The sequence below is a fragment of the Trematomus bernacchii genome, unplaced genomic scaffold (assembly GCF_902827165.1).
Source record: "Trematomus bernacchii unplaced genomic scaffold, fTreBer1.1, whole genome shotgun sequence".
In the NCBI taxonomy this organism is placed as follows: Eukaryota; Metazoa; Chordata; class Actinopteri; order Perciformes; family Nototheniidae; genus Trematomus; species Trematomus bernacchii.
The window spans coordinates 12028831-12054051 of NW_022987727.1; the positions used below are offsets into that span (position 1 = coordinate 12028831).

The 25221-nt window shown below is 41.3% G+C and overlaps 1 protein-coding gene across 1 annotated transcript in view; it reads right to left on the reverse strand.

The window, feature by feature from the left end:
* Window positions 1-25221, reverse strand: part of plxna1a (plexin A1a) — a 269839-nt gene that overhangs the window by 211079 nt on the left and 33539 nt on the right. Inside the window, 1 exon segment of the mRNA XM_034144547.1 lies at window positions 19009-20402. Within this exon segment, the coding sequence (XP_034000438.1) occupies window positions 19009-20184 (1176 nt within the window). The 5' untranslated portion in view covers window positions 20185-20402.

Genomic DNA, 25221 nt, shown 5'->3' on the forward strand with positions numbered 1-25221 from the left:
CAGAAGGAGGAGGCTTTCGATCTCCCCGGCACTTAGTAGACGTTTTATGATGCTGGATTTGAGCCAAGTCGCTGCAGATTTACTGAGAAATGGTGTGAAATTAATGGGCGTCTCTGGAAAATTAACTTCCCTAACTCCCTTTATGAAAAAACTTTTCTGGAAAGTGATAAAAAAAGGGAGAAAGTGATTTTTATTTCATAAAGGTCAAAAAGAAAAACATAACCGGTATACAGCTGCTTTGATTGATGCCTTCCCCTCCATTACAAGCTTTGATTATTTCATCGTACATGATGTCAACCCAAGCAATTACACATCCCAGCACGGCCTGAATGGATGAACAGTTGCTTGCTAATGTTTTAAATATTGATTTTCTTTGTATACAGCTTTGGCAATGTCGTTTCTAATAAGAGACAAGCCAATACAGGGAGTAAATCAAATGGAGCTGAGTCAACATGGAGGGGAGGGGGGATCACATGAGCGGGACACTGGAGGGGATGACAGAGACATGACAGGAAGTAAATTATAGGTCAGATTAGCATAACCAAAGTGCCTCATGCAGGCACATCGCTAGGCTGATATGTTGATATGTCACGCTTGATCTATGAACGTGTGTGTGTGGCAAGTCATTAAACCCTGGTGATAGCTGTGTTTGCATCAGGAGGTGTGTAACGTGGACATGTGTAACAGAGATAATCGCCTTCATATAAATTACTGTGGAGACTCACACGTGCACAGTACACAAATACTGAGATGCACACAACTTTAGGTCTAAACAACTCTGAAAAGTGATTGAACAGTTGCAGAGTGATGTAGTTAAAAGGACACAATATGTATATTTGAAGAATGCGTTTTCAAATTTAGAGTTTTGAATCAGATTTGTCTTTCATTGTCTCATTGTGGGCAAATCAAATCAACAGGCATTACTTTAAGACCCGTCTCTTTTGAAATAAGAAAAGGGGCTCTAACATTACTCTAAAGATTAAAGGGGCCCTATTACGCTCATTGCCGGTTCATACAGTATGTGTATGTAGTGTCTCTACTGTGACATGTCTCCATGCTTTAATGTTCAAAAAGCTCTTTATTCTTCTCATACTGCCTGTGCTGCAGCACCTCTTTTCACCCTCTGTCTGAAACCAGAGCCCGGTCTGCTCTGATTGGTTAGCTGGTCAAATGCTTAGAGTTGTCCCGCGCCATAGCCTACTACGTACAAATTGGACTGCTTGCCAATCGAAGGGTGAGGGTTATACCTATACAACACACTACAGGATAGTGCTCTGATGATATCACCTGTTCATATTTCTAGTCCCTACAGTGTCAATCATGAGGTCAATCATGAGGTCAATCATGAGGTCAATCATGAGGTCAATCATGAGGTCAATCATGAGGTCAATCATGAGGTCAATCATGAGGTCAATAATCAGGTCTATTTGCATTGCACTTCTCTTTATTGCTACACCCCTCCTGCTTAGCAAAACCATTTTTTTAATTCACATGTAAAAAATGGGAATTAAACTTTATGAGAACTCACTTGCAGACACAGAAAGATAATAATTTAAAAAAAGCATTGAGCCTTCCAGGATAAATGAACATGGCGGCTTTTTGTTTGTTTGTTTGTTAAAAAACGTATCGTCTGCATAGAGACTAATCGATCACATTTTCTCTTTTTAAAATAAAACATGTCAGACAGTGTGTGTTTTTTCTTGCAGATTGGAATAAAAGGTGTGGGGGAAATTGCATTGTTTACAAGACTTTTTCAAAGGCAGACAGAAACTCAAATGAACAAAGACAAAGTGAGTATTTGTCTGATTGTCAGCAACATGCTCTCAATTTTGGAAGTTTTTGGCGAGTGAATTGAGTGGGAGAATTGAGGACAAAGGAGAAGAAAACGAGCGAGTCAACAAAAGGAAGGCCAGTGAAGTGATGCAGAGGAGATGCAGGCAGATATGAATCAAATGTAGTGAGGGAGAGCAGGAAGAGGAGAGATGGCCATGGCTCAGTGAGAGTATGACCCTTGGCCTTGGGTCCCTGCCATACACTTTCCCCTCGTTTCCTCTGATAAAGAAAGAGCAGAACCAGACCTCCCTTCAATTCATTCACTCATTTCCTGTCTTTTTCGTTATCTATTTTCCCTCCATCCCAGCCTATGCTTGTCATCTTCAGTCTTCACTTTTATCCACATATTTATACGCTCATGGTTCATGGAACCTATGAACTTTGGAAGAAAAAAGGAGCTGGCCAATGGGAACTGGCCAATGGGAAATCCTGTCCATCCCAAAGGGTAAGTATTTTTTTCCCCCCCGCCTCTACATGCCTGCAGTTCTCTGAGACCTTTTCCTCTATCTGTAAAAGCATTATCAGGAAGGAAATCACATGTTTGTTGTAATAAATAACTGAAGGCTGCTGCACATGTATAATCATCAAGCTATATAAATAACTGGGAAAAAAGGAGATACTGTGGAATGATGGTCAAATGCTATGCTACTGAACATTAGCACGTCTGTATCAAAACCACTAGCATGTTGCACCAATCAAATACAAGCTTGTGTTCAAATTAAACATTTTAAGCAACATGACCAGATAAAAAGTACTTTAGGTAATAATTACATCATTCAGCTTTGTGTCATTTATGCCGGCGCCTCGTACTTGTAAACTAATCTGCATTCCCAGTGTCTGTGGAGCTGGCCATCTCCGCAGCGGCGTTGCCGGCATGCTGAGGACGCTAATGGTTTGTTATGTTTAGCCTGACTTGCATCATTACCGTAGAGTCAACAGCTCAGATTGAGGCACAGTGGAGCGTTCAGTCGACGTGTTTTCACGGCAGACAAATGTGGCCTCACACAGACCTGACATCTGCTAGCTGTTGTGTGCATTGTAGACATGTAATTCCTGCCGTCTGCCTACTCTATCATTCCTCTACACAGCAAGTCATCGAGGAGATGCTGAAGCTTATTCAGACACAAATACGGGTGTGACTGAAGAGCCCAAACTGTGCGTTAACCCTATGTCCAGAACTACAAATAGTTGATGCATACATGTGACTGAGTGTATATTTAAACACATTTTGAACAGCATCTTAGCCAGATAAACCACACTTCAAAGGACAATTACAAATTAGGTTCATGCCCATTTACAGATAACACTTTCCTAATTGGTCACTTCCTAGACAACTTCATTAATAGACAGAGCTTTGAGCTAGACACTACAGAAACAAAAACGACAAATGTAGGTGATCATTTTACTTATGTTGTCTATTCAAGTCTGTAGATGTCTACTATAATTATTTAACATTCAGTGTTTCTGAACAACACAATATTGTTAATGATGTACTTTATCCCACATGACTCAAATGAATACTGGGTCCATCTCAGGTTGGTCTCAGTATTACAATACCAAACAAAATAGTTTTGATTGATTTTAACAATCAATACATTTTCATTTAACAAAAGAAGATAAACTTGACTAAGTCTCACGTAAATAAAGTATTAATAGCCCATCATAAAATATATGAAAGCAATGTGTCATATTAGCAAGGTCTGATTTAAGTGTTTAAATGTACTTGAAACCTCATCAACAGAACACAGACAGTTTAAACATCTAACCACCCAACTTAATGTGTTCATAAAGGACAGCACTGTCTTCCATATTTGTTGGACTAATGAATTGGATTAATCATGTCATCAGGATGACTGATTTGTGACCTGGAGGGTTATATAGTGTTAATATAAATGTGTAAGTCGGTGTAATAATCCTTTCCTGTGTCTCTAACATGAGGTGACCTGCAGAAGTCTTTTATTAGAGCTTTCACCTGCTCGCCGTAACATGTCCCTGTTGGCCTACTGCACCTCTGACCGCGCTATTATTATTACAAGCTATAGCTCATAGTCTGGACACTGTACATAGCATTATACACACACACACACACATGCACAAACACGCACACCTTTGTTCTATTTCCAGGGGGTTAGACAAGGACAGAGTCCCCTGTGTTGTCCTTGCAGAAGACCTCTGCTGTACACAGGCACAGGATGGCCCCTGGCAACACACACACACACACACACACACACACACACACACACACACACACACACACACACACACACACACACACACACACACACACACACACACACACACACACACACACACACACACACACACACACACACACACACACACACACACACCACACACACACACACACACACACACACACACACACACACACACACACACACACACACACACACACACACACACACACACACACACACACACACACACACACACACACACACACACACACACACACACACACACCCCTGACAAACTCTTGCTGGGTGAATGATGATGGGGTGATGAGGGAAAGAGAGGGGCAAGTGAGATGAAGAGAAAGGAGAGGAGATGGGGAGAGGGAAAAGACAAAAGGGAAGGGGGGGTGAGGGAAGAGAGACATAGGGTAAGGCTAAGGGTCAACAGCGCTCTTGTCGCCACTAATGAGCCTCGATCCAGGAAGAGAGCTGGCGAGCGAGGGAGACAGCGTGAACTGGTTTCAGAAGATGTGGCACTGGGAACAGTAACAGGGCACACATGCATCCCAGACACTGAGATGTTAGTCACCTTCTATGTGGGTTTGTCTTATTTTTCTATAATGTTGCACTGACAACAGGCTCATTATCACCTTAAAGGCTGTAATCAGCTTATTTTAAATGTTTGATTTATCTGCTGATAATTCTTTAGGGTTATTTGATTGATCACTATCAAAAAATAGTGAAAAATGCCCATCCTAGTAGCTCAAATTACAAAGTGATGTCTATAAATGTCTATTTTGTTGTCCAAAAATCTAAGATATTCAATTAAATATGATATAAACTTTAAAAAAGGAAAGTCTTTGAGAAGCTGGAAATGTTGATCTACTAATCATTGCATATCTAAATGAATTTTTGAGTTTTGGTCAAAAAGTATTTTGTGAGCAGTGGCGAGCCGAGACTTTTATACCTAGGCCCTCCAACAGAAAACAGGCAGATTCGAAGGATTTATTTATAAAATGTTATTTTAAATACAATTAAATCAAGTTATTTTGGTAAAACTAATGAAAAATATAACTAAAAAAATATTTAAAAAATATATATATATTTGTAATGTTTTTAAATATTATTTTGTAGAATATCTTAGGCCCTCAGAGAAGAAGAAGACTCCCTCAAAGTGTTCATGAAAACTGGAAAAACATGGGCTGCTTTAGAAATGTTTGTCTGTCGGTTTGTCTGTCTTAGGTTTTATTTATTTGTTATGGATCATAAGCTTTTAAGTCTGATATAAAATCCCCATTACAGGCTACAGGAAGCATTGTTCATGTATTGTGTGTGAATGCAAGTTTGTGTATGTGCACATTTCTCTTCAGTTTACTGCAGTGTAGCTTTTCAGGAATAAAAGCACCAACATCTGTCTAATCAACTCAAATTGCCAGCTTTTTTATCTTCAAACCTTGATTCATTTGCAGAGATGTAAGAGAGCACTGAAGGTTCAATCACAAAGAGAGAGATGGAGGCAGCGTGAGCGTGTTAGTGACAGTGATTGAGGTAAACAGAGAGGGGGAGCGCCAGGGATGTTGTCAACATGATCTCCAGAGAGCCAAATGTCTCAAGCTCTCTCCTCATCCAATACTGCTGGCATAAACACATTGCTCCAATCCCATGGAGAACGAGTGTGCCTGTGTGTGTGTGTGTGTGTGTGTGTGTGTGTGTGCGTGTGTGTGTGCGTGTGCGTGTGCGTGTGCGTGTGCGTGTGCGTGTGCGTGTGCGTGTGTGTGTGTGTGTTAAACATGCCACACTCCCAAGTGAGAAAGATAATGTTGAAGTGAGAGTTGTACTACTGAGACATGCGGGCTGATGCAATGAACAACAAGACTTGCAGAGAGGAAAAATGCATTTAATTATGTGACGGTTAGCGTGTAAACAGAGTGTGTGTGCAGGGTGTTTTTTAATAAAGAGGAGAGATGAGATTGGACTGCCAAACTTGGGTTGGGAGAAGTCAACAACACACTCACATGCACACACACACACACACACTCTGGCCTGCATCCAGGTATTTGTTGGGACTTGGCGTTGGAGGCGGAAAACAGCCCTGGTTGGCCTTTAGTTTCCCCCAGTGAGCCAATATCTGCTCTCTAATTGGATGTTAATGAGCGAGTGTGTGTGTGCATGTTTGTTTGTCAGGGTTTCTGACAGACATAGAGAGAAACAGTGTGTGTGAGACAGGGGAGAGTGTGCAACAGGCATCTTAAAACATCTGTCTAACAGGCTGGGACACTTGAAGCTTTGACCTGCTTCAACACACACACACACACACACACACACACACACACACACACACACACACACACACACACACACACACACACACACACACACACACACACACACACACACACACACACACACACACACACACACACACACACACACACACACACACACACACACACACACACACACACACACACACACACACACACACACACACACACACACACACACACACACACACACACACACACACACACACACACACACACACACACACACACACACACGACTGTGCAAACATCTGGCTCTGCAGTCTGCTCTAATGGCAACACAACTATGGGCATCTGCATCTCACACCCATTATGTCACATGCACACAGACATACACAAAATGCCCCCTTTGCTCCTGCAGTTTGTATATTAAGCTATAAAGGGTTAAGCACAAGATTCATAAGACACAATTTGTCACAACTTGCCTTTGAGTCAACTTTTTTAATTGAAAGATAAAGCAGTATGAACATTGGTGCTCAATCCTGATTATGTTAGAATAATGTACTGTCATCGGCATTATATATCGGCATGAACGTCTTCCATAACGGAGCATTGGGATCAATCATGATGAATGACATGTTTTCGGTCTTTCTGTTCTCGTCTTCTAAAGGCACCTTGTGGAGCAACTAGCATTATGCAGCAATGTCTTTTTTTTTTGTAGGTCACACATTTGTTAACAACATGCGCTTGGAGCAGCATGCCCACAAGGTTGCAAAGGTTTGGCCAAAAGCATGATACACACACTTTTTCATGTTTGATTCGCATTAATTGTTATACCATGAACTGCATCGGGTTTTAATATCTTAGTCAACAATTTAACCGTTTTTTTTATATTAAGCATTTTCCAAATCTACAATTGTTAACTTGGCAGTAGGGCTGCTCGATTATGGCAAAAATCATAATCACGATTATTTTGGCCAATATTGATATCACGATTATTAAATACGATTATTCATTGAATTTGAAAACATCCATTTATTGAACTTTAAAAAAAATAAAATGTGAACATTATGTTTTGAACAGTTGAATACCCTGAAGTATAATTCAACTGAAGAACCAATACAAAAATAAATTATACATTTATATCTACATTTAAATAAATAATAAATACCAATAAAGAAGATCAACAAATATTTTGGAGCGCACTTCCACAACCTACTAAACATATATAAATATGATAACTAATGTCACTCAACCTGTAATGTTTAATTATACTGCTACACGCAGTACTCTTATTTTGGTAACCCCTTATCCGGAAACCGGAAGTAGCGAGCTAAGAGGCTCCGGCTTGACGAGGTTAGTGAAAATTGACGCTAGAGACCGGAGAATAAAGACACGGCAACTAAAGCTTCCCTTGTAACGTGTTTATATGGATTTATTAAACAGACTGCAAGTCACAACACAACCTGGCCGAGAGGGCTTTTAGGGAGGGGCGAAAGCGCACGCGAGGGCAGGATGTATAACGCAAGACAAATTGAGAGCATCATTTAGAAAGGGAATGCAGCAAAATAATCGTTTTATTTCGATTACGTTGTTTTCATAATCGTTGCAAGCCAAAATCGTAATCGAGATTAAAATACGTTTAATTGCACAGCCCTACTTGGCAGATTATCTGCATAAAGCATCTGAATCCACTTCAGATCAGTCTCATCCATGCTCAATCATTCCTTGCACTGTTATATCCGCAAACCAGCTGAAGGTTCCCCGTCTTCATTAACCTGGCATCACTGGTTTTATTACTAGCGCGTAAAAGCTACTGAACCCATTGGGTAGTCTTTGGTGTCTAAACTCAGTGATATGAGAAGGACCTGCATGCTTCTGATTTTTTGGATACATAAAGGTATGATTGGTCAGATGCTTTCCTAATTGTATTTTTGGTAAATGTTTTACTTTTCTGTGAGTTCATGAGTGAAGGGAAGGCACATTTTATAGCATCTGTTGTTTTGGCTTGGGTGAAATGAGGAGTATTAAGTTGGAGATAGAGGGAGAGCCTGGCAGCAAGAAGATGTGCTCTGGTGGAAGGAAAACTGCAGGCAGAAGAGAGAAATGGAGGGAAGGAGAGCCCCATAGGTCAGAGTCGGATGAATAGCTGAGATGCCAAGAGATCAACATTTATTTACAGTTAGATTTATTGCACACAATTTCCTTGCTCTGTTGATTTCTTCGTTCTCTACCCATTTTTTTCCCATTCTTGGATTCCTTTTCCTTCATTCCTTACTTGTATCTCTCTCTTTCTCCATTTCCTGTACTGATTGAAAACAGATGTGCCTATGCGAGGAAACATTTAAAATGAAAAACACGCTAAACTGACTGACCTGTGACCATGAAGTGTGAACATGTGCACACAAGATCCCAATACTAGAAGATTGACTTTGCATGTAAGAGTATGAGTAATAAAACCACCTCTGTTTATGTTGAACAATTCTTATAAAATGTCACGTATTTTCACTTTTCTTTACTCTCTTGGATATCTACATTTAAAATAAGAAAAAAGTATGCAATTATCCCCATATATCTAACGTTTTTCCTCCATTCCTTCATTCTTCAACGCAGGGATCAGTGAATGCATTAAGCCTCAGCAGCTCCAATATTTGTCACACTCAATATACTTTAAAACACCTTAAAACACTCTTTTTGGATAATTGGTTTAATTGCACAGTTTAAACGAGGCCAGCCTATTAAGCGACACAATGGTGAATTCCAAAACAAGGAGGAGCAGATTTTTAAAATCCCTGCCAGTCTCTGTGTTTGTCTCGATTGAATCCCAGCGGGGGGGACTTTTCTGTGTCATAGTTTGTTGAAGGTGTGTGGGAAAACAAGGTGTAAACAGTGGAGCGATCCCGGAGAGACGGCGCTCTGAGGGGGGGGGGGGGGGGGGGCATGGCTCCAACACTCCGGGGTCAGTTGGGCATATAGGTTAATGTGCCGCAGTGGGACGGCGGGCCCAGATACCCCCGGCCATCCACCCAGTTAATTCCACATGCTCGACTCCAGTCTGGCACGCCGCCTTTTTGGCACGGTTCCGCATTAGTTGACAGCAGCGATGCTCACTTTGAACACGCTGTAAATGTGTGCCAAAGCCCTATCTTGAATGGGTTTTTTTCTTGATCTGAATGAAGGATTCAATAGGCTGTGATCCGGGCAACATGGGTGGCATGTGCGTCTACCAATCCAAGAGTCAGTGGTTCCATTCCAGCCCAAGCAGTCAACATTTCAAGGTGTGCTTGGGTGAGACTCTGAACTGCAAAGGCTTGTCAGCGGTATTGAAGTTTGTGTAAATGTAATCTCACAGTTAATATATTTCAATTCATGCTCATTCATGTGGTGGAATATTAAAAAGTTAAAGCTTCTGAAACCAGCTGCAAACGTGTGCTGTGTGCATGTATGTGTGACCATTAAAGAGGGTTTCATCCTCATATTATATCTATGTTAATGCTCCATATCTCTACAGCTTCATTTGAGTTATAACAATTTGCAATCTTCGATTTCTCTTTTGATATTTCACTCTCTTCTCAATTGATACATGCAATTATACGTCAGTCAGAAATGAGATATTTGTACTGTACTTAAGTTATTTCACTTAGAAACATTTCTCTACATTTGTTTTATTTTAAAATAGTTTTTAAAATATGTTAGGTTGCTCCTTCTTTTATAACGTAATTCCCCTAACTGTGTTACATAAGCATCTGTATACACATAAAGAACACTCCTTGTATATATAAATCCATTTGGCAATAAACCTGATTCTGACACATCTCTAAGCAGTTGACCAATCACAACAGAGCCGGCCAGCTAACCAATCAGAGAAGACTGGGCTCTGGTTTCAGACAGAGGGTGAAAAGAGGTGCAGCAGCACAGGCAGTATGAGAGAAATAAAGAGCTTTTTGAACAATAAAGCATGGGGACATGTCCCAGTAGAGGGACACAATACAAATATCAACCTGAAAATGAGCTTTAAATGTCCTCTTACATTTCCAGAGACAGTGAGCCAATGCCAAGATAGTATTGGTCTGATCCGTGCATATTTGAATGAATCACTATCGTCACAATAATCCGTATCGACTGGGGATCCACTCTGTACTGTACTCCTCTGTTTGGTCCACTCTAGCCTGCTTTGACACATATGCTACCTTGTGGCCTATATTTACCAAATGTAGGTAAACCTCACATCTGTACGTGTGCCAAAAGGCTCCCTCGATGTAACACAATCCAGATGAGGCTCTTTAAACCACGCAGTCCATCTGAGCCCTGCAGACTATAATCTGTGTAATCTGAACTAAAGCCTTCCCTGACAGCTATAATCCAATTACAACAGACCACTTCAGGGATTCACCCAAATACAGGAGCCTGGAAGACAGGAGAGTGGTAGGCACAGACTGACACAGAGGAGGGCACGTTCGGCCAAATATACACACACATGCACACAACACATGCAGAAATGGGATGGCTTGATAAACTCCATTTAACAGAATTATGAGTGAATGCAAGGTTGTTGTTGTATGATAGCTCAAATATCAATTACTATTGTATTTAAATGACAAAATGGAGGCGCGCAAATCTTGCTAAACTTCAGCGTATTCAAGAGTTTTGAATTATATGGAAAATTACTTTTAAAATTCTAAATAGTTGAGATAAAGTCATGCTGTTGAAATACTGATGAAGAACTGTGTGATGAATTAAATCCAAACATACTCTATTAGTAGTTTACTGTAGTATGTGTGTGTCTGTGTGATTATGTGTGTGTGTGTGTGTGTGTGTGTGTGTGTGTGTGTGTGTGTGTGTGTGTGTGTGTGTGTGTGTGTGTGCATGCGTGCGTGCGTGTGTGTGCGTGCGTGTATGTGTGAGCCAAAACATGTCTTTAGGATTCATCTCATCTCACAGCGCCTGCTGAGCAGCTAGCAGGAAAACATAAACACAGCTGGGATAGACTGCTAAGTGCACACAAACACACACTTGTAGATATGTGCACTCCTGCGTTTACTCATACACTATATGAATTATTAAAGAATACATATTAATGAGTGTTTGCACAAACACACATGTTCGTCATAAACCCACACATATACAAACACAGCATAAATGGCCATCAATAAATAATTACCCTCTTCATTAGATGCTGCAGGTCAGCACTTTGTGAGTGTGCTGCAGAGACCAGCTACGAGATCAAGCCATTGGCTTTTTGACCCAGTTAAGCACAGAGTGGTGCAGTAATTATGTATGTTTGTAGGCTGAGCCAGGAGTAAGCATCACAAGAGTTCCCTCAACTAGAAGCCAACAGGACTTTTCCATTGGATTTTGGAATATTGCAGAAAATAAGCTCTGTGGCAAACACACTTTTAGGATCAGCAGGTTCATCTCCACATATTAACATCACTTTTTGGTTTTCTGAAGTGTAAATGCAATTGCTAAAAGTTAAAAGCTAATGTTAGGCTATAAACAAACTACATCACAGTCCCATGAATTCACATCACCAGCGCTAAGCTGAAGGTGGCTAATGTTCGACGTGATAACAGTCATAGTCTCAATTTGTCACTTGTTAGCAACCGCTGTTTTTATGATAAAAGAAGCTTTGGACATTCAAACATGGGATATTGACGTGTGTTATAATGTTTAACAAATCCTGAAAATCTCCAAAGGTTTTGTTTACTCCAGTTCTTTGTAAAGGCATCCAACCCAAAACAACGTTGACTTTGAGCCGAGGGAACCAGAACTGTTAAAATGCCGACTCATTTCCATGTTTTAGGACTCATTCTTGCACCACTCTATGGTAGGCAAGCATTGTAATATCAGCACATTCTGCTCCCTCTGAGCAGGTGGACTCATGAATGATATCTGACACAGAGTTTAAGCTTTGGTGAATTGTTGCACCACTTAACCAAGTCTAACTCAAGCCTTTCTTGACATATAAGAGCTGTTCATTTCAAAATGTGACACTCTTATACTGAGGTTCTTATACTGAAGTATCACAGTTCATGTTTCTGCTCAGCGTCAACTCGGAAATCTCTTTCAGACTACTGCGAAGGTTACCTCAGGTCCAACACATACAGATTTAAGGCTAAGCAGCCACAAGCTCCTGAATACTGCCAAATCTATAACAAGCTGACACTCCCATGAGCCTAAAGCAGCAATTAATCCACTTTGTCAAGAGCTAGAGTTAACAAAGAACACCACTGTGTATATTTAATTCACAGGCACCGTTCATACTGTGTTGCCCCCTATTGAGAATCCACTATAAATTAGGGAGATTTCACAGCATGGAGAAAACCTTGTGATGGAGCCTGAAGTGGAGAATATCACAAGACGAAAACATATGGGGAGGTGTTTCAGCGGAAGTCATTAAAATGCCTTAAGGTGTGTAATTTTTTGCTGTGTCATGCAGCAAAATGTCTCAAGAGGTAGGAGGGTAAACTGCACCTCATCAAAAACGGTTTCCCTCAATGGGCTGTAATCTAGGCAGCATCTGACAGCAATTCACGCCGTCGCTGCATGTATTTATCACCGCACTGCCAGAGAGATTCATCTTTACAAGTCAGTTAGTCTCCCACTGAGTCATAAAAAACTTGAGTTTTTGAAACACGGGAACAATTATTCCCTTGGCCTGAGATTACACCATCTGGTTTCAGGGTTATTTCAGCTGTTCCTAAAGAAACAATGTCAATATCTGGTCAAATAAAGCACTTCAAGATATATGTTGACTTTTGGGACAGAGGTTAATTACCTCATGTTTTCTGGGCTTATACAGTTCCATTTTAGCAGGGGAAGAAATTACTGGATATTGGCTCATAATCCAATGACTGTCTTGAGCTCTATTACACCACTAGAGCATATGGTAATTACAATAACACTAAAGATTCTGGATACGAACCACTGGTGAGATCATCAGTCAGGAACTATAGACATAGAAGCACATGAGTTTCTTGGATAATTTAAAGCTGCACCAGAACAGCAGATGGATAAAGTTAGCAACTTGATGAAGTTTATTTATTTATTTTATATTTATTTTTTAATTAGCAGCTTAAGCGAGTGTTCTCAACACATTAGTGGAGGATAAACATAGTAGAAAATGGACCTAAATTCAATAAAGACTCGACTTTAAATGAAGGCAAATGTTACTTAGTTTGCCATAATAGTTTATAATATGTCAGTATCGCATTTTCACAGTTTGTTCCTCAGGCCAAAACCAACGTCTTTGGAACAATACAGATGTATGTAACAGCCAGGTTTTCAACCTCTTATCTATGTTTTATGTAAAAGCAATTTACTGTAGTGATTCAGAGATTTAGCAAATATGATGCAGTGTTAGTGCCCATTTGCAACGCCTGATTTTGCTACATTTAACCATAGTATACTAATATTCTGACACATTTGAGCTGCTGAATGTATGACCTTGCAGTCTTTGGATTGAGAACAGACACAACAGAATCTTAGATGTATGACTATTCTTAATATTACATTTCTACATTCACAGGCTTGTACCTTCCAAAGGTTTTCCCAGAGACCAGCCTTTTACAACACAGTCGCTGGTCTTTTGCACAGGTGATTCAGCCAGGACAGTTTCATACACATCAGAGCCAACTGGAAATCCTCCAACTGCAAGTCACAACACATCGTCTCAGCTGAAAATGAACGGGGACTTTTACTTCCGGTATCCTGAATGCGTGAAATAGCTTCTCCAAACAGGCCACTCAGTAAAATACCCAGAATTCTTCAAATGACCAAATGTATACTAGCTAGGGTACAAGATTATCTAAGCCATTGTGAGGGTATTATGAACCAGAAAACTAAACTATAACACATATTAAGGAGTATTAATGTGCATGATGCAAGCAGAGCCATTAGAGGCTGGATATTCCCCACCCAGAGGGCCCAAAGCATGATGCAATGTGGGTGATCCATCCACTGAGGCACAAGCTAACGGTAATGAGACTGGAGATACACTGGGGAGATAGAGAGAGAATGAAGCAGTGGACGGATACAAAACACACACACAAACACACTCACACACACATTCAGACACAGCAGCAGCAACCAGTCGCCTGGAAGACTGAATACAAAATGCCTTAGAAATAGACTATAATCCTGGCCAGCAGTGATCAACACTGATAAATATTAATAAACACTATTATGCCCAGAGAAAAATAGAGACAGAATGAGAGAAAAGATAGAGAGGGAGAGGGAGAGGCAAAAAGGGAGAGAGGGGGGGGGGGGGGGGGGGGGGGGGGGGCAATAACAAAAGAGTCTTCCTTCTATGTGTTATTGCAGCCAATTTTCCATCTGATGTCCACCTTGTGGTTCTGCAGACAACGCAACAACAACACACACTCTCTTCTTATTATCAGCCCATTTCCTCTGTTTGTTTCCTCTGTTGTTTTTCCCCCCCGCCTTTGGAAGTTGGGATAAGAGATGGGAACAAACACCCAAATGAGCACTCGGTGAATGTATACAGAGCAGGAGAGTTGAAGAAAGAGGGAGATAAAGTGAGTCTTATAAACACACGTGTACACACACACAGAATAGCATCTCCTTCTCTCTGTCTGAATCAGTCTCATTAGTCATGCTCAGGCTGTAGCGTTGCTGCTCCGCCTGCTTAAAGAGCTGTAGAGCTGGACGGCAGCCCACAGCCGGCGAAGGTCACCCACCATTCACTTTCACTCCTAAAAGACCAACATCTCCCTGATAATGAGGAGACGTGAAGACGTACAGGAGAAAGACCTGCCTTTTGAGCCACACCTGTCGTGGTGTGCAGCAGTAGGAGAAAAGTCTTATTGGAATTCAATAGCACTTGGGACGACTCAGAAACCTGTTGATACCGTGCATCCCACAACCATATCACAACATGGAAGAGTGAAATAGGTAGCGCTGTTTATTGTCAAAGGCTCTTTTGTGAGCATGTTTGCTATTGAACATTTTGTTTCAAAAACAATGTGCAGCAGAAGTCACAGACGTTATAGTGTCCTGTGACTTCAAGACGCTGCAATTGCCAAAATAATGTACATAAAACATTTGATTTCAGCATCTACTGTAGGTTACTGCTGGCTGGACTGGCTAACGACCGCTCGGACTGTGTCATTTATCACGGTCTGAGCCAAAAGTCGACAATCATGAGAGACGTGGTCAACATTTGGGATAAATATTGTACGATACATTACCGACAACTGAGCTTTAGTGACATAAGACAGCCTGTAGCAACATTCTGACAGTGTCCAAACCATGCAGACAAAACAAAAAGATCTGCAAATGCGACAGGACATTGTAGCACGAATGAATGCTGTAGCTCTCGTGTGTCTCCTGGAATCCTCTGCACTATGGCAGAAGTGGTGAACTTAAACCCGTCATGTCATGTCAAAAGTCATGAAGGACATTGTGGAGATCCACATGGACTAACACATCATTCAAATGACCTCCTATGCCATATGTGAATGTAGCTTGCTGGGTTGTAACAGGAAAGTTGGAATTGGACTTATTTCAAACCAATTTGAGACAATCTGATTGTGGAATTGAAAGTCCTGTACCTGATACAGGTTGTCAATGGGAACCCACTGCCAGGAAAACTATAGTATAAGGAAGTTATTACTAAACATCTTACATAGATCTTTGCAGGGCACAAGGTTTTCAGAATCATTTCCTCAAGTGCTGTGCACCTTGATGAAGTGTGATATCCTCCAGATTAAGCGGAGGGTTGACTGACTGACCCAACCTTGCCTCTTGGACTGAGTCGATATGAAACTTTCCCCACGACACGAGTGCAGAAGGGCTGTCACGGATCTCGTCAGGAAACGCTGAACATGCCTGTACCGAGGAGATGATGAATTCATCACAGCGACGTCCCAGAGCGAGCTCAGCTGACACGACCTTGATCGATCGCAGGCAGAACGACAGATGGCCATAAAGGACGATCATGTAACTGTACGCTCATTAGCATAATGCATATACAGTACACTTTTTACTACAAGGCCGCATGGTGCTATCACTGCCCCTGTGGGCTTGTGACAGAGATGCAGGGTTGTTAATGTATTAAAGCGTGACACTTTCATATTGTACTTAGCAAATATAACTTTAACATGGGTTTCACAGGTCGTGACTTTACTTAATTCAAAGAAACATTGTTATCTTTTGCAAGCCATATGAAGGGGAGGGCCTGCACCAACGCAGCAAATGATCATCCAGTGAGGGAACAGCTACATGTTTGATGTCCATAGTTGCCATATGGGCATTCAAATCAGGAAGAAAAACACCTGCTAGCTAATTCTATTTCCCTAAAGTCTGGTCATAATTAAAGGAGTGGTGTCCGACACGGTGCATACAGTGTAATGACATGTTGCAGATAACTAGCTAAATTGACTGAGAATAATGAGAGAAGATTGACTCAAATAGAAGCTCAAAGAGACAAAAAGTCCACCTTCATGATTCTTTCAAATGCTTCATGTCAGTAGGAATGTGCTGGTAGTTTTTTCTTAAATGTGAAGCTCCTTGTCAGGTTATTGTATCATGCTATGAATGTCCATTGTTTTATTACCCTAAAAATGATATTTTACAATCTACGGTTATATACATGTAATTGATCATTGATGACTGCCCTGTTAGGTTAGTGCAGGCGCATGTCTTTGTGTGCAGCAGGGAGTTACAGTATTGGGTTTGAAAGGCTACTTTGTGAATTTCTAAAATGATTACATCTATCTCTTTTCAATTTAGAACTTTGATTTAACAATGCTCCAGAGTTATTGAAAATATTTGGATCATACAAGAAATAATGTTACACATGCTACTAAAATGTATTACTCATATATTTAGTGTAGCCTAATCTTAATCTCGGATGTGCAGAAATAATGTGTTTAAACCACAACGAATAAACCTTTGAAAAAAAGCAAAAAGCTGTGCAGCATTAAAATGTTGATTTGAACGTCAAACCTGAGTTTCCTTAATAGTGTACAGCCTCTGAGGAGCAGAGCTATACCTTATTTATTTCCTCTTTCATCCCTACGTCTTTCCTCATCTAATTCTGATGTACTCTTACTCTTTCCTTTGTTCCCTTTCTTGTTTGCACACCCTCTATCCACATCTGACTTTTTGCCAATCTATCCCTCCTCTCATAATACCAACAACTTTCTTTCCCCATTTCTCTCTCCTTTCATTGGCATCATCTGTTCCCTCCACATTGTATTTTCAGATCACATCCAGGCACTGGCTTTAGGCACTAAGTCACTCTACACCTCATCACTCAGTGGAAAGTCAAGGAGAGGGCAGAGAGAGATGGAGAAAGAGCAAGGACTTAAGAGAGAGAGAGGTGGACGAGAGGGAAGAAGGTGAAGAGGAGCAAGAATGTAAACAGAGGGAGGTTAAAGGTTAGAAAATGAACGCAAAGAAGAGAGGTCACAAAGAGGTGTTGAGGGAGGAAATAGAGAAGAAAAGGAAATGTAGATAAGAGAAGGAGCAGAGGGAGAATGGGCTTAGCAGAATGAAAGAAATCTTTATGCAAAGGATGGGGTTGCAGAGAAGAGATGGAGACAGAGAGGTGGAGAGTAGTCCAGAGATTTATGGCAGGTTGTTATGGAGCACCGTCTGAATAACAGAAGGTGAGACCAGGTGAATTATTCATGAGGATACAGGGCCGTGAGTGTGTGTGTGTGACATGCAGGTGACAAACACACACACTCACAATGTCTCTCAGGCACCCTTAGGCCAGCTCATCTATGAGGAAAAGGAAAGACAAGCCATCCGCAACTTGTGGAAAGTCTGAAATGCTGTGGGAAAAGGTAGATGGGGACGAGGAGACAGCTGTTCTCTTTTTAGGTTGAATGAGAAGTCTAATTTGGCTGTGGAGACATTTTGACTATATCATATTAATTTATGATATGACCATGGTAGCAGATTCCAACCTGCACTACCTGAACAATTGACTTTGAGTTTGTGTGTGCAGGTATACACTTTAAACTACTTTGTTATTCTAGTTCTATAATTCTGGATTGACGAAGCCTATGAGAGAACATGTACTTCATGTTGCACCAAATGTGCACTTACACCAACACTTTGGTTGCTTTGGCTCAAACCAGAATGGAAAATGTAACTTTTGTCCAAATCCCTACTTTCCATAACTTCTTCCACATTGTTGGTGTCCTGCCATCCTAACAGGGTGGAGATTCTTGCCTTGGCCGTGACAGTGTGGTGGCAAAATGTATTCAATGTTCGGAATAATGTTTTAATTCACCCGACAATTGCCGTTAGGGGTGTTTCCAGTATAGTTTGGCTTCAATTATGTTCTCTCTACAGAAATTCTGTAAATACCGCATCATTATTTACACTCTAGTCTTCACAGTGGGTTTTTGTTAAACCAAGCAACAACATATTTCTCACCTTAGTAAAGAAATTGAATTAATGGAGTAAATGCTTCAGAGCTGGGCAGTTCCTCTGCAGACATGCTTAATATAAACACACCCTAAACCCAAGACCACTGAAATGTTAGTGGCGGTCCAACACAAACTTATTCCGAGAACTGTACTTGAAACTAAGAGGGAGGCAAAGTAGCCTATTCTCCGTTTAATTTCATATAAACACATGTGCACACAAAACCAAGCCAAAACTATCAGGCATTTTTTTTTAAATCATGAGAACTGATGATCACAAAAAACGTTTTGAGAGCTACTGTGTCAAACACTCACCGAGTTGATGCAGGCCAGCTCCTTGTTGAGCAGCCAGGGCAGGGAGAGCTTCCCCTCTCCTCTGTAGCACGACTGAATCCTCTTTTTAATCTTCTCCTTTATCCGTTTCATAGTGAACAGACACAAAGCCGACTCCTTGGGAGGCTTGGCCCTGTTCTTCTGACCCTGCGCGAACACAGTGAACAGAACCTCCTCGTGCTCTTCAATACCGAGCGAACGGGCCAAACGGGCCCCCGGCCGGGCCAAATAAGCATCCTGAACCAAGCGGTACTCCACTCCGTCCTTGGTGCAGCCGATTGGGAACTCAACGTAGGAGTAGAACTTAGGATCGTCCACGCACAGGCGGACGATTTTAGAGGTGAAGAACTGTTCGCTGCTTGCGTCTGGCGAGGTGAGCTGGGTGTCGAGCTGTAAGGTGAGGTAATACACAAACTGCTCGCTGTTGAAGCCGTAGATGTAGTAGATGTCGAATGCCGGGAACTTGGAGAGCGTGTCTGAGGGAATCTTCAGCTGCGAGGAGACAAACTCGTCCTGGTAGACGAAGCTGAACATGTCGGCGTTCTCCTCGTTGGACATCAACTTGCGGCTCGACAGCGTAGGGAAGTACTCGGATTTCCCGTCAATGGGAGTACCGACAAAAAGTTTCCCACCTCCGCCAAAAAGATCCGGGGATATCACGACACCTGACATGGTGCCTGCCTCTGCAACGCTGGATAGATAATGCTCTTTGCGGTGGTGGGGCTCACCGAGCTTGAACAAATCATCCAGACGCAGGAATTGGCATATTCCCTGGGAGGTACTTCCACAGGCAATTAAGCGGTTGTGGGCAGCATCAAGTAGCAGGAGTTTATTGATGTTCGAGGTCTGCACCAGCTCATGGGGGCAGGACTGGACCCCGGGCGGGGGGTAACAGCGAGGGTTGTCTGTGACTGGGCCAGTCACATGGTTTCGGAGCTTGGTCAGGTTGCTCGACAGCTTGTAGATCCAGTTGACTGCGCCGAGGTAGACCTCGCCCGTTTTGTTGTGAACCACCAAATGTGTGAGACCTCCCTCCGGTGGGAAGAAGGTGAGGAGGGAGGAGGAAGGAGTGGAGGTGGAGGGCATGGACAGGGAGGGGGAGAAGAGATGGAGGAGGACGGGGAGGATAAGCATAGGATGATTGGAGTGGGGGGACATGGTGGTGAGGGGAGGGGAGGTGTGAGAGTGTGGGTGTTGGTATGTATTTGTGGGTGTGTAAAACTCCACAGGGTCAGTCAGTGACTTTTAAGACTGCAGGGTCTGACGAGGCAAAGCAAAAGTTTCCAAGCAATCGTCTTCCTCTTTTTTCCCCTCCTTTGTCGGCTGTTGTTTTTATAACCTCATCCCCTGATCTTCAGCCTTGACCGCCACCAGCCCTGAGAAAGAGAAACAAACAAAATCTTAGCAAACAAAGAGGTCAATATATTCACGGGTCTGTGTTTTGCACTTTAAAATATCTGACCAAAAAGGATTCATTTGTATCGAAATGACACGGCACTAAATATTCGCCCACAGACTCAGACTCTGAGGCCTCGTTGCAGAAGTCCAAAAAAACAAATGAGGGCACTATCGGCTATGTTTTATTGACTTCTCGACTCTTGGCTCGCTCCACTGTGTGGAGTGCATCTTTTAAAAGAAGACAGGGCCAAACATCGCTCTTCTGCGTATTGATTGTCTGGAGGTATTAAAGGATCTAGCAGACGGGGTGTGCATACACAGACAAAAATACATACACACAGAAAAGCAACTTGTGACACATAAGTGTTTGCAAGTAAGGAGACATGCAGATGTGTTGCATTGCATTTGCAAAGAAAAGGACACAAAGGGTGAGCCACTGACTTCAAACATTGTGACAGCATGGAAACATCCATACATTACAAGTGTGCAGGAGAATCCAATGATATATAACAACAGAGAAGAGAGGAGGACATTTGTAAGATAACTGGTCAAACACAATACAATGGGAGACAGTGAGAGGTAATAATAATAATAATAGTATTATTTTGTTAGCGCTTTTACAGGTGCTCAAAGACGCTTAACAGAGATAGTGAAAAGAAAAGGACAACAAATAAATATAGTTAAAATCAAATCAAGCAATACAAAAGCAATCACACATTAAAAGCCAGATTGAAGAGGTGAGTGTGTGTAAGGTAGGTACAGAGAGGTAGGTACAGAGAGGTTCAAACTCTTTGGCTTCATACCAGTTCAATATAAAAGGCAGTGAAGATGGCTGCAAAGATTGCTATAAGGGAAAACTACAAAAAAGAAGGAAAACACAAAGCGAGATGGTCCATCCATCTTTTTTTCCATCCACCCACTTCCAAAGATCTACTTTTTCAGGTTCAGAGTTACAGTATCTACAGTATCCCTGAATGCTGTGAGTGGCAGGTAAAGATTGGGGGTTCAAGCGCAAAGCAACACGCCCTACATACTTAACCATCAACGTTGTTTTTGCTACAATTACCATCACTGTGAGATGAGAACAATGGATTTGACTAAACAATGTTACCTGGTTGAGAGGAACATGCAAGCTTATAGCATTCAACATTTAGGAGGACCTCGTTTCTGTCACAAAATCACCAGAAAACCTTTGAAATGTCTTACCAACAGAGACCAGTTCAGACAAAACCTATAAACCCATGGTTGGCAAGAAGCAACCCTCTGGTGTGGCTCAACAAAGTATGAATTGGTAGAGCTCACATATAGAATACAAAAAACTGATTGGTAAAACTCTTCACAAAGAGGCATACAAGAAATAACTAAAGTTCAAAGATGTACAGGTTTCATAACAAATGATTGGGATGAGGATGTATTTTCTATGTATTGATGCACCTTACAATATGAGTTACGCCTGTCAAGCAATCATCTGTTAATGGCACAGTAACAACATATTATTTCCCAAGGCTACGTTCATTGGGAAGCGTTCTAAAGCAACCACAGACACACACTCTGTCCAACCATCTTTTCATTAGATCATTGGTTTAGACTCGGCTAAATAAAGAGCACAAGGCTATGGCCTGTTTCATAATGGAGTTTGGTCAGCTACTTATTCTCGTCTCTTATTTCTGCTGCTGTTTCTCATTCCTCCCTTTCATTACATTCCTCTCTCTCCCCCCCAGACACTTCACTTCTTGTCAATAGTGTCTTTCATCTGCAGCCCAGCCATGATTACAGTGGCCCAGATGACGATGCTGTTGCCTGTCTCATCAGCACAATAGAGCTTCTGTTAGCAGACACACACAAACGCACAACATGTGAACATATGACACACTCGTACAGTATGTGGTCCACGGGATTCTTACACACTGTCACATATTCTAATGATCTCAACACTTCAAATATAATTGACATTAAACAGACCTGCCCACACACACTCGTCATGCCCCACCCATGCACAACAGAAGGAAGGGAAATGTCTTCAACAGAGAAAGAGGAGATGTAACTAACTTTTCCTAATGACATGTTAAGATAAGCTATTTTTGCAGCATTTTTATCTCACCTTGTCTGATATAAATTCTATAAATAAATGAAAACCAAGCAGCCAACATGGAATAAATGGACATAGCTTTAGTAGTTGGTGGAGCTGCGAGCTGAAGATGCCGGGAGCTGTTTGACTAAACTGGGACAATCAGATGAGAGGGGAGAAGGAAGAAAAACAAGTTGCTGATTTAAAAGTTTTTGCTTTAATGTCTGAATTAGATAATTAAAAAAAAAAGTTGAGTTTATGGATAAGAAAATTGGTTGGAAAACTGACAGTGGACAAGAAAAAAAGAGAGAAATGGGACAGAAATGATATAAATGGGTACAAACTTTCTTCCTAACTGTGCGGATATGATATTGTGTATGTGTTTTTACCAAGAAAACCTTGAATTACAGAGCCTTTGCTTCTTTGTGTGTGTGTGTCAGGGCCATTGTGAAGCCCACCTGCCACATCAGATGAAGCTGTTGAGGCCTTCAGGTCGGTCCCACACTGATTTATTGCTGTTGGCACATCGATTGCACACACAGGCGCAGACCTTGGCCAAACACTTTGGCAAATTTATACACACCACTTCTTTAGCATGGAGGCCACATCCATGCCTGAAAATGTGTCTATGAGTGTGTGTGTAAGTGTGTACATCCTGCATCTTTTCAATCTTATTTTCTTCAAAACACACGCAGACATACGTCCAAACACATCGGCCTGTACATGTACTGTTTATATTGGTAGCCCAACTGTACAAACCATAGAGGGAAGCATAAACATTCACATGTATACCTTTCCATTTCAAACACATTTCTTCTGGATAAAGTGCAGTGGGGAGAGAAAGTGGGGACATGGGCAAGAATGAAAACATTTGGCACCCCTTCATATGACTGTGTTGGTAAAATCATACGCCAATATGTTACATTTTAACATTCATTCCATATCCTTGATATCAGACCATAGTCTAATCCACCAAAAGTACCAGTGTAAGCCAAAATGCTTACTAGTTAAGTAGTAGGGCTGGCCATTGACAACTACAGTTGACTAAATTCACACACTTTCTTTAACTAGTTAACGCAAACAATTGTGCTAGTTAACTAGTTTAAGCCCCTTTTTACCTTAATAGTTAACTAGTGAAGCTCATAGAGTATTCTAGTTGAAGTAATGAAATACAAAAGCCTCACTAGTAGCACTATTTAGATAGCATTTTATTATTGATGGCACAACTTCTAGTAGTACTACTACTGGCAGAAGCATTTAGTGGCACCAGATAATTTAAACAATTATCACTATTTCACTAGTTAACTAGTAAAACTGTCTTCTAAACTTCACCAGTTGACAAGTAAAACGCCTAGTTTAACCTAGTTAGTTTCAAAAACGAAATAAAGCCTGATTTGACACTAGTAGTCAACAAGCGAAGCTTAAAAGGTATTAGTTTACTAGTTAAGTCCAAATGTCTCTCACACGTGTTACTAATTGTTATTTTTGACATCAATAGTTAGGTGAATGACATTTTGAGACTCACTATTAGAAAGAAGCTTCAACTATTTAACTAGTGAAAATGTTTGCCCTGACTAATTAAGTAGTGCGCAACTTTGGATCCTAGTTGAAGGTGGGGTAGGTAATTTTGGAGAAACCAGCTCGAGATCGCTAGAATTTGAAAATACACAATCGGAAAAAATCTGCCACTTCCTTACAGAGCCCCTCCTCCAACACACACGAACGTGCACATGACCAATGAGGGCACGAGATAAGTTTGTGCACAGATGGAAGGCTGACAGGCAGGTAGGCCATCCAGTTATTTTAGCCGGGCCGGCTAAAATGATTGATCGTGCTTTTTACAGTACTACAGCTTACACAGATGACATTTTTTTATGGATTTTTTGTCAAAGCACTTAAGATATTCATTGCTATCGGGATGTTAAGAGCATTCCATGGAATATAACAAAAAGTGTATCTCGTGCCGGTTTCTCAAACTTACCTACCCCACCTTTAAGTAGTGCAGAAAAGTTTACTGAATCCATGTTTGACTTGTTCACATGTGAAGGCTTTTGCAGCTCAGTAGTTAAGCTGTAGACTTTCAGTGTCACAAGTTCAGTCCAAAAGCCCATCAGTGTGTCAAAAAGCTGACTGGACTTCAGTGACTTCAGTGTGGCGGCTTGCATCACTAGTCGTACCAAAGTGCCACTAGTTGCTGAAAAAGGTGACACATCCAAGTTTTTGTTCAACTAGTAAGGCAGAAGGCTAAAGTAGTCGGACAAAGGTTCAACTAGTGCTGACAAAGAGCTGACTTGTGGAGGAAACTGCCGTTGGATAAAGGATATGAAATTAACACTATGGCTTGTCATAAAAACAGGATGCTTGTTTTTCTACAAATAATCAGCAGCCACAGCTAAAACCAATTGTAAATCTCAACAGAGGTTATTAAACACCACTCTGGATTTATACCTCATGCTTAAAGTTAAAGCCCTTTCAAATCTAGTACTGAAGGTTCAAGTTATTTGAACTTTAGCCTTGTTTACAGAAAAAGTTTCAAAGCCTTGGTAATCAGTCTGCAACTCTATGATTTAACAAGAAGCTCATACATGCAGAAATCATTGGATTTAAAATAAATGTGTATCGGCTTTTCTTCAGCCTTGAGCTGGTTCTCTGGACAGTCTGCATCGAGCCCCACAGTGAGGGCCTCTCAGACTGCTGATCATGTGAGCCTACAGGCTACACACATGATC